Source organism: Colletotrichum siamense, assembly GCF_013390195.1.
Source record: "Colletotrichum siamense strain Cg363 chromosome Unknown KSG_Cg363_contig02, whole genome shotgun sequence".
In the NCBI taxonomy this organism is placed as follows: Eukaryota; Fungi; Ascomycota; class Sordariomycetes; order Glomerellales; family Glomerellaceae; genus Colletotrichum; species Colletotrichum siamense.
The window spans coordinates 2,060,876-2,076,187 of NW_023501015.1; the positions used below are offsets into that span (position 1 = coordinate 2,060,876).

At 51.5% G+C, this 15,312-nt stretch overlaps 6 protein-coding genes across 6 annotated transcripts; 4 read left to right on the forward strand and 2 right to left on the reverse strand.

Moving 5' to 3' along the window:
• Nucleotides 1-667: 667 nt before the first annotated feature.
• CGCS363_v002538 (Uncharacterized protein) lies at nucleotides 668-2,545 on the forward strand (the record flags this gene model as incomplete). The annotated part of the gene is made up of 1 exon (XM_036634387.1): nucleotides 668-2,545. The coding sequence occupies one exon, from the start codon at nucleotides 668-670 to the stop codon at nucleotides 2,543-2,545; it is 1,878 nt and encodes a 625-aa protein (XP_036500428.1).
• Nucleotides 2,546-3,121: 576 nt separating this feature from the next.
• Nucleotides 3,122-4,020, forward strand: CGCS363_v002539 (uncharacterized protein; the record flags this gene model as incomplete). The annotated part of the gene is made up of 4 exons (XM_036634388.1): nucleotides 3,122-3,280; nucleotides 3,363-3,428; nucleotides 3,487-3,831; nucleotides 3,886-4,020. The coding sequence occupies 4 exons, from the start codon at nucleotides 3,122-3,124 to the stop codon at nucleotides 4,018-4,020; spliced, it is 705 nt and encodes a 234-aa protein (XP_036500433.1).
• Nucleotides 4,021-4,153: 133 nt separating this feature from the next.
• CGCS363_v002540 (uncharacterized protein) lies at nucleotides 4,154-4,759 on the reverse strand (the record flags this gene model as incomplete). The annotated part of the gene is made up of 1 exon (XM_036634389.1): nucleotides 4,154-4,759. The coding sequence occupies one exon, from the start codon at nucleotides 4,757-4,759 to the stop codon at nucleotides 4,154-4,156; it is 606 nt and encodes a 201-aa protein (XP_036500823.1).
• Nucleotides 4,760-5,558: 799 nt separating this feature from the next.
• Nucleotides 5,559-8,143, reverse strand: CGCS363_v002541 (uncharacterized protein; the record flags this gene model as incomplete). The annotated part of the gene is made up of 6 exons (XM_036634390.1): nucleotides 5,559-6,472; nucleotides 6,523-6,716; nucleotides 6,820-7,010; nucleotides 7,089-7,172; nucleotides 7,229-7,904; nucleotides 7,968-8,143. The coding sequence occupies 6 exons, from the start codon at nucleotides 8,141-8,143 to the stop codon at nucleotides 5,559-5,561; spliced, it is 2,235 nt and encodes a 744-aa protein (XP_036500172.1).
• Nucleotides 8,144-9,578: 1,435 nt separating this feature from the next.
• Nucleotides 9,579-11,030, forward strand: CGCS363_v002542 (uncharacterized protein; the record flags this gene model as incomplete). Its single annotated transcript, XM_036634391.1, has 6 exons — nucleotides 9,579-9,666; nucleotides 9,745-9,927; nucleotides 9,998-10,092; nucleotides 10,186-10,623; nucleotides 10,680-10,812; nucleotides 10,936-11,030. 6 exons carry the CDS (start codon nucleotides 9,579-9,581, stop codon nucleotides 11,028-11,030), a joined length of 1,032 nt encoding a protein of 343 aa, XP_036500174.1.
• A 2,640-nt stretch (nucleotides 11,031-13,670) lies between these two features.
• Nucleotides 13,671-14,893, forward strand: CGCS363_v002543 (uncharacterized protein; the record flags this gene model as incomplete). Its single annotated transcript, XM_036634392.1, has 2 exons — nucleotides 13,671-14,008; nucleotides 14,074-14,893. 2 exons carry the CDS (start codon nucleotides 13,671-13,673, stop codon nucleotides 14,891-14,893), a joined length of 1,158 nt encoding a protein of 385 aa, XP_036500173.1.
• Between the last annotated feature and the right edge of the window lie 419 nt (nucleotides 14,894-15,312).

The following is a 15,312-nucleotide window of genomic DNA, read 5'->3' on the forward strand; positions in this document are numbered from 1 at the left end:
GCGTCTTTCAACCGCCAACCAACACGAAAACAACAGCCCGCAACGTGACAGGGCGAAAGAGGAAACCCGAAGAGATGATCGACGCAGGCCGAACGTGCCGCTTACCGCAATAGTCCGTCTCCACTAACTGTCTCAGTCGCCCATTATCCGCACAAGGGAAGAGAAAAAAGCTCAGACGCTCGTGTCTCAAAACAGCTCGTACCCCCTGAGACCAACACAACAAAAGCCAAGGAAGGGGGGCGAGGGGCGGGTGGTCATCTTTCGTCCATTTGCAGCCCACCCGCTGGAAGCAAATGGTATTATTACTGGACGCCCCTCTGATCCTTCCGATCACCGTGCTAATTTCCACGTCGGCGGCGTCCTGCCCTCCAAGAAAGTCTAAATTCGACCACGTCGCCGCAAATCTCGTGGCGCTTTCTCTTCACCACCCCTGAACACACACCCAAGACCATCGACCGTCGAGGAGCCTTGTCAGCAGAAGAACGGCAGACGGCCAATTCTGACAATCAGCTAAGAGAATAATTCACACATGAAAGCGACACTGTGAGACTGGGAAGCTTCACTGCACGGCGGATTGAATTGTGAAAGGGCTTGGCGTGGAGAGAGAGAGAGAGCGAGAGAGCGAGTGAGTGAGAGTGAGAGTGAGAAAGAGACCGGAGGACCGAAAATGGGCGCCCCCGGTGATGGAGGCCGACGAGGCTCTCACCACGATGTGCCCTTCACCGACGACCCAGAGCCCGACGCGCCGACGAGACGCGGGAGCGTGGACGAGGAGGCCCAGCTACTCGACGCCGAGGAATTCGAGCTCGAGCCGAGGAACAGCGGCTCCAGCGCGTCGTCGATCATGCAGCAGAAGTTCCCCGCGACAAAGAAGCGACACTGCTTCTACGGCCCTCAGCCGCCGCGGGTGCACACCATCAAGCCGATCCTGCCGTGGGTCCAGGAGATCCCCCCGCGGCTGCTCGACCGCATCGCCCCGACGCCGCGCCGAAAGGCCGGCATCGTCGCCGTGTTCCTCGCTCTATGGGTCGTCGCCTTCTCGATCCCGCTCAGCTCATCCCGCGCAATCAAGGACAGCTTCGGCCAGGACGTGATGAACCTCGACTGCTCGGACGCGTTGTGGGAGTTCAAGAACGACTGCGGGCTTGACGGCGCCGACTGCCGGCCGTTCACGAACTCGTCCTTCTCATTCAAATGCCCGGCCAACTGCATGGCTCACAAGCTTTTGAACCCGCATAACGTCGGGCCTCAGGAGATTGTGTACAAACACCTGGTTGTAGGCGACGGAGTCTACCGCGGCGACTCGATGATTTGCGCAGCGGCTATCCACGCGGGGATTGTCACTGACTTGAGCGGAGGGTGCGGGCGCATTCATCGGATCGGACAGCATGAGAGGTTCAACAGCTCCACGAAGAATGGCGTTGAGTCCATCTCTTTCGATTCGTACTTCCCGCTCTCATTCAACTTGACGGCAGACCCGAGTCTTCAGTGCGGCAAGAGAGATCCCCGACAGATCCTCCTCCCGACGTCACTGTTTTTCACCACAATCTTTTCCATATTCACGACATCGCCCGAATGGCAATTCTTTGTCAGTTTCTTCGGCATCTTCGCCCACGTCAGTTTCGGTTCCGACCCCCCGACGACTTCCCGGCACGTCGCCACCGTCCTACCGGACCGGATCTCAATGTTCACTGGCCGGCTTCTCCCGGCGGCTTTCTGCGCCGTCGTCATGTACTGGATCGCTGTAAGACGGACCCTCACCGGCCTCAAGGCCCAGTTTGAGAAGACCGTCCTCTGGCTGGGAGGTTTCTGGTTCGGCGCCTTATCGAACTACACCTTCGCCTGGATGCCAATCCAGCGCCTCACCGCCCACGACATCGAGTCGCAGCCCGGAGCCAAGCCCGCCCTGGCTCTCATCCTCACCATCCTTGCCTTCGTCATGGCGAAACAAGTTTACTTCTTCTGGCTGGAGGGCAGGCTTCCCAAGTTCCTCGCCCTCTACGCCCTGTTCCTTCTCGGCATCATCATTGGCCTTTCGATACCCGGCGTCGACCTTCGCATTCACCACTACATCATGACTTTCCTTCTCATTCCCGGCACCAGCATGCAGACGCGGTCATCGCTATTTTACCAAGGCATGGTTCTTGGGCTGTTCGTCAACGGAATCGCCCGGTGGGGCTTCGACTCCATCCTCCAGACGCCCGACGCGCTCCGCGAGGACGGCCCGTTCAACTCGCTGCTGCCCGAGATCGCTAAGCCCATCCTCTCGACGGGCTCGTTCGAGCCCAGCATCACCTTCAGCTGGCTCCTCCCGCCCAACGGCACCAGCTTCGACGGCATCAGCGCTCTGGTAAACGACGTGGAGCGGTATCGGTACTACTTTGCAGACGGAGACAGCGACAACCAGTTCATCTGGATGAGGAAGCCGAAGCTGGCGCTGCCAGAGTATTTTAGATTTGCATACATGAAAGATGGCGTCACGTTAGACTACACACCGGCGGGGAGGTGGCTTGCGAACGGCACGTTTTTGATGCCGCCGCAGTAGACATCCGCTGGACCAGCACGCATTTTAGAGGGCATTATTTTAGATTGGGTTGGGTCTCGTTCATGTTCGGAGTAGGAGCGATAGCGACATTTTGTCTTTTCATGCACTTAATACCATCATATCAATCAGATCAAATGCTGGGATGGCTGTGGCTTTGCAATTTTTATGTGCCTATATTGTGTGCTGCGTTAGAAAGACGAGGTAACCCCGGATGAGTTGTCTTGTCCACTGGAGATGCCTTGTACGCCTTGAGCGCGCCCTGAGACGACATGCTAGTGTCACTGTTCGGCACGCTGATTGGGGCCGAGGCCGATAAGGCGAGAGATCCAGGGTGTTTGTGAGCTGAGCCGACACGAAATGTTAGTAACTTGGTTGAGTCACCCGCTAAACACTAACAGATAGTAAATCTGCCGTGGTGGGTCAAGCCGAGGTGTGGGATTGAGTCACTGCATCATTGACTATGTGTACAAAAGCCCCTCGGAACTCATCAGAAATACCCTTCGTCTATGACGCAAAAGCTTTCAATAATCTGCAGTTCTAGTTTTGGAACTTTCATCACGGAAAAACGCCATCGAAATGTTGAAGTCAATGGTTCAGTTAGTCCCTTTCGACCCAGACTCGCCCGAGCACGCGACTCGGATGGTGGATCAACGGACGGAGTGCGGTTGGCATTTTGACAAGGTGCCCGACTGGCAAGAGGACCAACGTTCTGGCGAGAAGTGCATCTACTGGATCGTAAGTTTCAAGGCCAATACAAGCCGCATGATATGAATCATATGACAGATCTCAGGAGGCGAGCCGGCTGACATTCCCGCAGGCATTTGCCCCAGATGACCCTGAGGCTGAGGTCAAGCTCTCAAAACACACTACTCGTTTCCCAAAGGTTAGCCCGCGACCCTTCTTCTAGTGTCCTCTGCCACAGTACTGACGGTATATGATAGGAGAAAGAGCCTCTGAAAGATACAGCAACCTCCCTCCGCGCAACTTCCCGCACTCCCACAGGCATCACTTTTCACCCCGTGGGGCACATCTCACTAGACGTTGACAACCCCGCCGCAAAGCGACTTCAACTCCCTATCCCATCAGAAAACTTGTATTGGATCAAGAGCCTCTACGTCTCATATGCGCTGCAGAGTGCGGGCATCGGCCGAGCCGCGATGGGTGAGGTCGAGGGCATGGCTACTAGCGAGCCGCTTTGCGCCAAGGTCTTGATGCTGGACACTGTAGCGAAGGAGGACCAGCACAGAGAGGAGCTGTTCCAACATCTGGATGGACGCCCTCCCGCTGTAAGTGAACTTCGCACCTGAGGAGTCGCCTGAATGCTAACATCTTATGTGAAGATGTCCACCGAGCTGTGGTATGCGAGAAGAGGCTACAAAGCCATCTGGAGGGAGTTGAACTTTTACCCTGACTTTGACAAGGCCGGAAACCCCTTGGGCAGACACACCGTCTTCATGCGCAGAGACCTTCTATAGACTAATAGAAATTTAAAAACGTGCTAGATCTCAAGGTTCTTCACAGCGTTCTCTACAAAAGTATTTTCTCCTGCGTAATCATGTTCTTCTAATCATCATGTCATACGCCCCTAAGCTACATGCCCATTTATCATTACGCCTCCGGCTCAACCCAATGGCTGTTCCCCTTCCATATCATGGTCATAACAGCAAGCTCACCCTTACCGGTGTTCTCATTCATCAAGTCCATCTTCATCAACTTTTGGTAGAACGGCACCGACTTGTCCCAGCTGCCCGTGAGCAGCATGCTCCTGCGCAAGTGCGGCATCGACTCGATTACCTCCTGCAAGCACTGCACCAACCAAGTACCCAGGCCCTTTCCCTGCGTCGACGGATGGACCCAAACATCTGTCACGAATGCGATAGTGGTGTAGTCGGTGATTATGCGACCGAAGCCGAGCAGTGTTGGTGCGTTCCCGGCCTTTGGGGTTGAGACCTCATCTGAGCTGGCGGCTTGTGCTCTGAGAAGCGTCTCGGCGACTTCGACGGGGTGGCTTTTGATATCATAGAGAGCGAAACAGAGCGAGTTCTGGAGAGTCTCTCTCATGACTGGTGCGGGAAGCGGCTTGCCCCAGTAGAACTCCTCAGAAGCGAAAGCTGCATTGAGCTCCGGGATGGGAACGAGGCTGGTGTCGGTGGAGATGAGGTAGGAGTCCCGCGTCCATCTCCGACTGCGTAGTTGGGATGCGGTTGATTCCATCCTTGCTTTGGTGTGATTGCGGCGTATTGAAGAGTGCTGATGTAGAGTATGTAGACTTTTCTCCTCGAAACTCAATTGCCAAACAAAATCGAGGAACTTGAGAGTCCGATTATCTCATACGGCTTTAATAGATTTTCTCCAACAGGGTGACTCAGCATCACCATAGTATCTCTGACTCAACTACGCGAAACCGAGCGAATACTCGCATCACAGCAGATGTGCCATGCTTGGCGGGTCGTGGTGTTTTGAACCGAAGCCAAGAGCTGTCTCTGATTGGCACAACCGAGGCGCCAATTGGTTTACGACAGACCTAAGCTTAGTGGGCGTATCGGGCGTAATTGAAGGCCCCGTGCCCTTATGTAATGAAGTTGGCCTACATAATTGCGTGCTTCAACCACAGGTGACAGGAAAATCTAGCTGGAGATTCAAGAGATTGCGGAAGACGAAACATGGATTGAATGCACCTTGGAAGCAACCTCACCCAATATGCACAGATCATACTTCAACGGCGACCCGATACTTCGCACTGCCGATCTGGATATGACTGCCACTAACTCTCCCATTTGACAACATTTCATGCCAGAAACGACCGAAAACATTTCTATTCTGTTCATTCACTTCTCTGCTACATCCATCGACACTCTGCGATTCCAATCGTATAAGCTGACTGTGAATTCCACCAGAAGCTGAAGCACTCGAATTTACCCAATCAAACCCCCAAACCCCCAAACCACCAAGCGGCAATGGCGGATGGACCTTCCTCTCATAACAGCGACAAACTTCGTGCGCACGCAGCCGCTTACTTTGGGATGTACCACGATGGCCTCTCTGTCGACGCTTTGAACTCATACACAAGGCAACCTGCCTGAATTCGCCCGCCTGCTCCCTCGTTGTTGCACTTTTTGTAACTGTCCAGGAGAAGACTTGCGCAGTTGGCCGCATTCAGGTCCCCAAGAGGCTTCCACAAGAGGATGTTTTCCTCCGTTGTCTCCAAAGAGCATCCGTCAGCCCAATAAACGTTCAGCTGGTACGGTGCTTTGTTGGTAATTGTGTCAAAGTGAATAAAGGTGCTCGAGTCGCCCTTGGTAATGTTCCGCAATGCCGAGCCGGTGCATACGTGTCCAACATACTGCTCCTGGAAAGACGGATTTATGTCCTCGTGGTCACCGAACTCGTCGGTTCCAAAGCACTTAGGCTCACTAAGAGTCTTTGGGACTGGCTTGGTGATCTGGTAACTGAACTTTCCACACCCCGCGTCATACTCAGCATAATTGGCCATGGTGTTTCCTTGACCTCCCTTCTGGCCGCACTTGGAGTTGGCAAAGGCAGTGAAGGCGTCCTTGCAGGTAACTTTGCACTGCGCGCCAGCTTGCGCACCAGTCTCAGGCTTGTAGTTGAGCTCGAAGTTGTATTTCAGCCAGGTGTCTTGACTCGCAGGTGGGGTGCGTCTTCCCAGCTGCGGCTTGGGGATCTTCGAAGTCCCCTTGGAGTCCACAACCATGCGCAGAGCTGACTTGGCGTCCCATTTCTGGCAGAACTCCTTGTAAATGATGCCATCAGAGCCAGAGAAGACGTTGTAAGGGATTGGGCTGGCGTCGTTCTTGCAAGTTGGGCCGCTAGATGCCGTGTCCGGGTTGAAGATCTCGAAGCTGGCCACTCCACAGTCCAAGGCCAAGGTACCGTTGTGGGCCATTGTATGGGAATCATACGAACCTGAGACGCTATCAGAATCTAGGACATCGAAATAGATGAGTCTTACATACATGCGGTGTTGGTAGTAAAACCTTCGTCGAAGATTTGTCTGCATTGATTAGAGCACTTGTCCTTGCCGGATTTCTTCCAGTCAAGCGTGAAACTGTAGCGATTGTACGCATTGATAGAAATATCTGCTGGGGTGTAATAGGCGGATACGTCTTTGTCAAGTTTGAAGTTGTCGGTGCAGAATTTGTCCGCCAGACTACACGGGAACAATGTTAGCTATGTACTCGTCCACAAGCATGGCATCATCCTACGCATAGTTCCGTTGCACGATCCAGAGACTTCAAACCGGGATAACTTACATCTTGAAAATCTTTGGGTCCATATTTTCCATCTTCTTAGAACACTCACCGTAATTTGGGAGCTTCGGGAACTCCTTGGGAAGTGTCTTGAAGAGCTCTTGAATCTGCGCCATGGCTGCAAGCTCTTCCTGGGAGACCACAGCACCTTCAAAATCTGTCGGCGGGTTGCACTCGCAACCTCGGTAGTCGCCCTGTTGATCTTTATCAGACACCGCTCCAGAAACTCAATACCAATAAAAGCAAGCTGACAAGCAGCAGAAATTACTTACAGACTTGCAGGTTGGAGGCTTCTCCTTGGACTGGGGGAGCTGCATATCGCAATCTTGCTTTTGTGGATAGTCGCCACACCACAACTGGTTACTGTGGTCAGAATATTGAAACCTGTCCAAGAAAGTGTCATTTATCTTACTGGTGTCTTGGTTGGGTCAGGGCACAGCTTTGTGCTCGTAGATGATCTCGTTGAGATCGTGGCGGTCTTCGTGGGCCGTTTGGTCTGCTTGACAGCCTTGAGGGATGCCGAAGGAACGTGGATTCCGGTGATCAACGGCTTGGTACTTCCGGAGCTTTTCGTCGAGCCGTAAATGTGGAATGCATAAGCCAGAAAGCCAACTCCAAGGGCTCCGATGGCGGCAGGTGCACCAGCCTCGACGGCAGTAACTTCACCTTCTGACATGATGCTAAAGGCGACATCAGGAACCGCTTCAGCTTCTCCCTCAGCGTTAGTCAAGTCGATTGCCTTTTCCACCTCGATCTTGATGGGATGCTTCGGCGCGCCCTCCATGATTGCTTCCTCGAGATCTTGAATGACGTCAACAGACTTATCGAACTGGGTCTCGAAATGATCGACGAAGGCTCTGGCGCCACAATAAGCACGACGTTTTAGCCCACATGCCGGGGCATTCTGGGCTGCGTTTTCGAGGAAAGATTCTAGTGCTGGGTTGATAATGCTGATATCAATATCCCCAGCCGCGTTTGTTGTTGCTGAGAAGAATGCTTCCCGGGTCGTGGTAACTGGGCGCGACGTAGGTCCCGTAGTGATGGTCTTAATCGTCCCTCGTGCCAGGTCGGGCGTGATTGTACCTTGGCTGCGGTGCAGTACGTGTTAATGGTTTTTCATGGAATCTGAGATGGACGAAGGTCATACTCACAACTTCGAAGCAGGCGGCAGAATGCTTACAGGGTTGACTCCTACTTGACCTGTTTCCGTGGGCACCACGGCACCAACTTGAACAGCAGGTGGAGCGGTGGTGAGGGCAACCGCATAATGGAGAGAGACCGAGCATAAAGCTGCAGCTTGACCAAGAAAATTGGGAAATCGTGTCATAGTGCAGATAGGGAGGGTTGAAGAGTCAGTGACCTGACACAATTCGATGTACAGGGCGTATATTTCAGAGGATTTCGAACAAAATTCGTGAAAGAAGACGAAGCATGGTGTCTTTATGGTAGGCAACCTGATGGAGGCAGACAGACGGCTTCAAGCATAAATAGCTATTCTGTCTTCACTGTAAATAGAAACGAGTCAATCTTCGTTCGGGATATCTCAGTGGAAAATTTGGTTGGAGAAGATCACCGCCCGAACCAGGTCATGATCACATCATTCCCCCCAACAGTAGCAGGTAGTAGCGCAGCCCCCAATACAATTGATGTGTCGTCGACCAACAGTGCATCAAGAACATGATGGGCTGACCGCCACCACTTGGCTAAATTATCTTGTGTTGGAAGTATACAGACAACATACCAGGGCCCGAAGTTCATAAGGAGAAAAATCCTGCTTCTCGTTGTTGGTTTGAGGTAACCCCGCTTGGTCCAACTTCTGAGGCCAGATGTAGACCCCACGCTCCTTTCACCCGAGGGCGCTTGCCGACGTTAAGTCGAGTGACATGATCAAATCTGAGTTGCAACGCGTTATTCGAAAAACGCGCCGCTGAGGCTCAGTTTCGGGGGCCAACACCGCGTTGCAACAAAATCTTACCCAACGCTCCCTGCAGGGAGCTGATATGCATGATCCACTCATAAGCGCGGTAGAACTGGGGGCTTGTTGGTCGATCTGGGTCCCGAGTTGAGGTCCAACGGCACCGCCGTTGGCGCTTAACCATCACAACAATGCCATCCGAGAGGTAGCCAGGCTTTGGCAAACCATGAAACGCTACATCACTGCTAATTTTGAAAGTGTCGGAAAGCCCCCAATTGAGTACGCACCGTCGACTTTTACCCAACACGAGGGCCAATTTCGCCAGCTGAAATCTTGGCATTGAGGGATGCCAACGAGGTTGACCCGTCCAAGATGGACCAAAAGGGGGATGAAATGGGTTGCGATGCGCGAGGGGGCATATGATCAGAAATTTCTTCCAATGTAGTTCCGTCAAAGGCAAGGATCGATGGCGTTCACAGCGGGGTGCTCAAGTACCAACACCACTACCCTCTTCCCGAGTCTTTGTCGACATTTTCCGCAAGAGAGGAGAGTCTCGAACGCACTCTAAATAGCACGCAACTTGGGGGTCAATGGTATGATGAAAGAAAACGACGTTGTGCTAGGGAATTGTTCCAACGACCAAATCCGTCTTCCGACTCGGTAGCAAGCCCGTTGCGAGTTGAGAGAAAGAGGTGTAGGAGCTGTGTATAAAGAACACCGATGCCCATGGTCTTTTTCGAACAATTAGTTTCCTATTACGACAGACATCAACGGCTCAAATCTTCCCACGACATATTTTCAAGGATAACAGTCTGTTATACTCAATTTGCCGTGTACTTTTGCTGCCATGAAGTTCTCCTGTGCCTTCATCACGCTGCTTGCGAGCGGCTGCATGTCTCAACGAGCACCAGCATGGACCATCGATAAAAGTTGTGGTAAGTACAAATACAGCTTGATCTTCCTCCCTAATTTTGTCGCTTTGTCACACGGGCTCTGATTTCGGCAACCGCCAGACACCTACGACAACCAAAACATCAGGGATAAGATCAAAGACTCTGTTCTTGAAGGCCTGAAGCTTGCAGAAGATGCTGTCGGTGTCATGAGAGATCATGCAGACGATCCTTGGGTCCAAGAAATGAGCAAGCTAGTTTTGGGTCGTCGCGACGGGTTCGAAACCCGTTTTGAAGCCGCTAGACGTGAGTCGACTGTTTATGTTGCTTTCCAAACGAGAGGCGACTTATGCTGATAAGCAAAAATGATCATAAGAGACCCTCGAGCGTGTTGCCGCATTTGAGCGCGCACCTAGCAACCATCTACCTCTGACAGATGAGTGGAAATCTATGAGCAACAATCGTGACTGGGTGAGTTTCGGTTCCGGTGGGGCAAGCGCTCAAAGTCTCCATTCCCGCGCATGTCCATAACGCTCCTGTTTATTATTAACCTCCTGGGACTAGGAAATATATTGCAACGCCGACAGATTCCAGAAGGGTGACAGATTCACCAAGAACGCCGCTTTCGGTAATAGGTATCTGTGGCCCGACACAGCGGCGAACTTCAGACGCTGCTACAACAACGAGTTTCAGTCCGGGTCCGGCATAGACGGCGCAAAGATGACCACTTTGACGTCTGACATTATCGACAAGGTCGCTTTTGCGGCTGCCTACCGTCCCGCCGGCAGCACAGCAAAAATAGAAGATTTCACAACCGAGTCGGTATACGCATCTTCAACGGACGTTTGTTTGTGGTTTCTTGACAAGACCTACAGACAAGGATTCCCTCAAATTGACAATCAACTTTTAGAAATGGTCAAGTCTGATGGATTTCGTGCTGGTTTTACGCATGGTGTCCCGGTCGATGGACTGAAAACTGCTAGTTTTACATTCCTTCATGAGGTAAGACCTGCTCAGCCCGTGATATGATGAAGTTACGCTAAGCCTTTGATTGGTAGTTAACCCACACTACCCAAGGCGGGAAGCTCAAGGACCTCACAGACTTGCCACCCGAAATTCCCTCTTGCTACAACTGGTACTGCGTCACAAAAATGGCGCTAGAGCCTTCTATTGAGGTTGAAAGAAACGCAGGTATGTCAATTCAACCACTCTAAGGCTCCTCGACCTTTCACTCTGGATTATCGAGCCTCGCTGTTTCAGGCTGTTTGACTTGCCTTGGCACTAATGCTCTGGAAACTAATAATTCGGGAACAGATTCGATAGCAATACTGGCCTTGGCACTGAGAGTATGGAAAATGAACCACCATGTTGACGCAGACGGTGTCATTCATGAGATCCCAAGGACCTAGGGTCGTCTTAAGGGACGGATCTTTGGCATGGATTCAATATAGATCGAGAGGCATCTACCTACCGTCTATGTCGGAAGGATATGTGCTCAGGGCTGTAGTAGGATCGTGGAGGGCGTTGGTTGCGCCGCGGAGAGTTTGGTGCTCTACATCAAGGCTTCGGTCGGACGCAGTTCTAGGCTGAATCGTCGGCATTTTGATTGGCGGGCAGCATACCGAGAGGGAATGTTTTCACAACCCATACTTAGTAGATTATCCAGGATTCAAACTATCGTATTTGCTTCGCTTCCCAGGCATACGGCACTTTCTGACACAAAAGTTGGAGTTGAACTGCTTTGATCTCAATCCACCATGGGAAGATTTGCACTCTCACATGAAGGGGGCAAGACATTTTTTGCAGTCCAATTAGCGAGGAAGAACCAATTGAACTTCACTTGGCATTTCCAGACTGTTTCTGTTGGTAGTATGCTTGTTGGTTCGCTGCAGCCCCCGAGATTGTCCGACCAACAGGCGGTGTACTGAGCTACGGCCATGCGTATTTATAACCCTGATGGTCGTCGCCCCCTCAATCCTTTTTTCGCACTCCTTTTCATACGTTCATTCCAACTGCCAATTCTAGATCAGCGCTGAAGGTGGTCCTTTTGTTTCTGGCACCAAGCATCGCAACCCTACAGCAAGCTCTGCCGAATTAATGGCTTCATCCGCACCTCTATTTTCCAAATTCCCTTTGGAGATTCGATTCCAATTCTATGAGAAATTATGGGGTAGAGAGACGCACATATTTATTCATCAGGGACAGCTTCAGATTATGGCCTGCCAGGGCGTGGACGATGTTTCATACCGGAACATGACGCCGGGAGGCGATACCATACGCGACTTTGAGGACCCTGTCTGGATTCGTCGAGTGGAGTCAAGTTGGGGATGCCATTGGAAATGCGAAGAACACTATTTGGACGGCATGAAAGAGCCTGGTCACGCATCTCACATGCATTTGCTTTCGGTCTTGCTTTCTTCGAAGACGATGTAAGTTGAACCTCACACCTGTCTGATGACGAATTTGTTCAAATAGGTGGTAACAAATGCATTACACAGGTTTCATGACGTAGTTCAATTCTTGTCCCAGCCCACTCAGTACATCCATTTTACGGATCTGGAGACCATCAGCGGCCTCTTCTGCGCAAGCTTCCCAGCAAACTCTTCCCTTTCCCAAGCACGCAGTAAGAACGAGAGCTGGCCAGTACTCAGATCAATGCGCAACATTTGCCTCACATTGCGCCTATCACTGCGACTCTTGGGCACACTGTATGTGCCCTTCCTTTCCAGGCCGGCAATGCAGCAGAAGATCAACATGCCGCCTAGACCATTCGCCACCCCAGAGGGGAGCGGCTGTCTGAGACAGTACAAGCAATGGGAACGGCTCTGGCCTTCATTACAGGACCTTCCATTCTTACAGTCGTTTGCTCTCTGGCTCGACCACAATGGCCACTATAATTGGGATCTTGTGTACGAGAGAGAGATCTTGCAAAGTCTATCGGATGTCATGCCTACCTTGAACAGCCGCGGAGTGAAGGTCTGCGTCAATCTTCCTCGGCTACCGCTCGAGATAACGAGCTATCACAATGATGACCGGTATTTTGTCACGAAAGCGCCTGAATTTTCTGTCAAAAGACGAGTGCGCCTTCCGTGGAAATGTGCTGCCGAGGGCGACGAGTGGACTGCAGCTAATAAGTTCGGAATCTGGTGGGTCACAAATGAAGAGAATGGCAAAATCCCTCCTGGGTACCCAGAGAATCGAGCCCCGCCTCGTGGCGAAGATTGGTCAATCTTCGATGCGATGGGATACGACGTCAACAGTGATGAATTCGACAATCACCCACAGCTAGGATTTCCACTCAAGGGGGAATGGGGCATCATTTGATAGATGGATGAGATAGTTGAGGCATTCACGGCGGTCGAGGCCGAGCTGCTCTTGAAATCGTCACATAGTGATGGGCTACAGCCGGGTTCTATTCCAAGCACTTCAACCTGGGAGCATTCTCAGAATATGAAATTTATACCACAGTGACCGTCAAGCTGGAGAACAAGTTCCATTCATTACCTACAAATCAGCGCTAGCATCAAGATACAACGCTACCAGTTGCGGTTGGCTCCACGCCAGGAAGACTGAGTCAAATACGAAGAGATGGGTTAGAGCATGTGCCTGTTGTTTTTTTTCCCTCACAAGATCAACGCATACTATTGGCAAGACCAAAATATACCAATCTGCGTCGTGGTGGTCCCGTAATAATGCTGCTGCAGGAAGTACTACTGCTAACCGGTGAGTATTCAGCAAGGGCCCTTTCAAGGTAGCCAATCAGAAATGTCTGGTTGTAGGATTGCTCTGTTGGTCCCCGAGTCGTTTTGGCGGCAAGTCTGTTGGTGGCGCTGCGCCAACTTGCTGCAGGACGAGGGATCTCAGCGTTTATAAATAACACCGGTCCTCGCTCGCACTTTCCAACCTGCTTCCTGCATTCTTTTTTTTTCCCACGCATCTCAGAGTATCCACATTCACTACGACCTCCATTCTCTGGTCGCTACAATTCTGTTATTTCTCTTTTGCTGCAAACGCCCGCCCAAAACGATTTTGTTTTCTTTTGGCTCAACATGCACAACTTAGTTCCTGTTGAGGAAGTGCAGGAATCGCCCCTATTGGACTTGCCGCTCGAGATCCGATACCAGATTTATCGGACGCTATGGGGAACGGAAACGCATTTGTTCCTACATGACGGCAAATTACAGATCATGGAGTGTCTTGGCGTGGACGACACATCTGACAGACGACCCGAGTATAACACCCGATACGACGACCCGCAATGGGTGCGTCGGATTGGCTCAAATTGGGGCTGCCACTGGAGATGCGAAGAGAGGTATTACGACGGTGAAGACCAGAACAAGGCCGTTCATATGCCCCTTCTTCCTCTGCTGTTGTCATCAAAGGCGTTGTATGTGTTTGATTTCGTTTTCAAGTTCCGCCAACGAGCTTCGAATGCTGACTTCCTTGACCCAGATCCTCGGATGTTCTCGGTTTCCTCTCTCAACCGAAACAATCCATCCATCTCACCGACCTCGAGACTATCGATCTGATCATACCAGCCACACTTCCACAGAAGCCCTCAAAGACTCTGGGGAAATCAACAACACACGAGATGAAACAATACCACATGTTCAAGTCCCTGCGCAACATCAACCTCACATTGCGACTTCCCATGGCCCTTGTCAACACTCTTTTCGTTCCCTTCTTCTCAAAGATGGAGCAACTGAAGACGCTTCCAAGACCCGGCGGCACACCGGAAGGCAGCGGCTGCCAAAGTGAGTACGATCAGTGGATGCGAATCTGGCCCAGCCTCGAGAAAATGGACTCGTTGCTACGGGTTGGTCTGTGGCTCGACCACGACACGGAATTCTGCTGGGGAGATGTCTCCGAAACGCAAATACTGCAGGGTCTATCGGGTATCATGCCCATGTTGAGAAGTCGCAATGTCCAAGTCAACGTCAACTTACCGTCACTTCTCAAACCATATGGTGAAGAGGATGATCACTTTATCGACGTAACTCCTGAGTTCCAACTTCAAAGACGAACACGACTGCCTTGGATCGTAAGCTGTTTCTCGGCCTTGGGTTCCTCGACTTTGGAGAAGAAGGTTGCGTGGGTGGATAATAGGGAAAACGGACGGCCGCCCCCTCATGTTCCCAAGGGTCAATATAAACATGCTCAGAACGATTGGTACATATTTCATGTACTCGGCTACGACACTGAGTGTGACGAGTTTGTATACCACCCACTCGTGGGCTTGGACTTCACTGATGGCAGCTTTTGTATGGTTTAATGATCTTCAGGAATAGGACTCATGCATGGACCTGAATAGGGGGTATCGTAGGCCCGAAGTAGAAAGTCGTAATTCCCAAGAAGCTCTAAATGCCATCTTGGTGATTCGCCCGACTAGAGAATGCTGAGTCACTCGTCGACTTTAGATGCACGGAGTTACGCACAGGCTCTGGATAACTCTCATTGACCTAAGCCGTTTTCTGTCCGTTACAGATGAATAAAGTCGAAGTAAAACAGTCAATCATTGACGATGACGCCCCCGTGAAGGGATTCTCCTTCCAGGGGCGACTCTGGCGATCAATATAGGAAACCCCATAAACCGATTGCGATCTCCAGACTGATGCTTGTCATGAGGGAGGAAACCGTGCCTACAGTGCTGTATCACGTCAGTTTTCCTAGTGGCCACACAAGTCAAGAGTT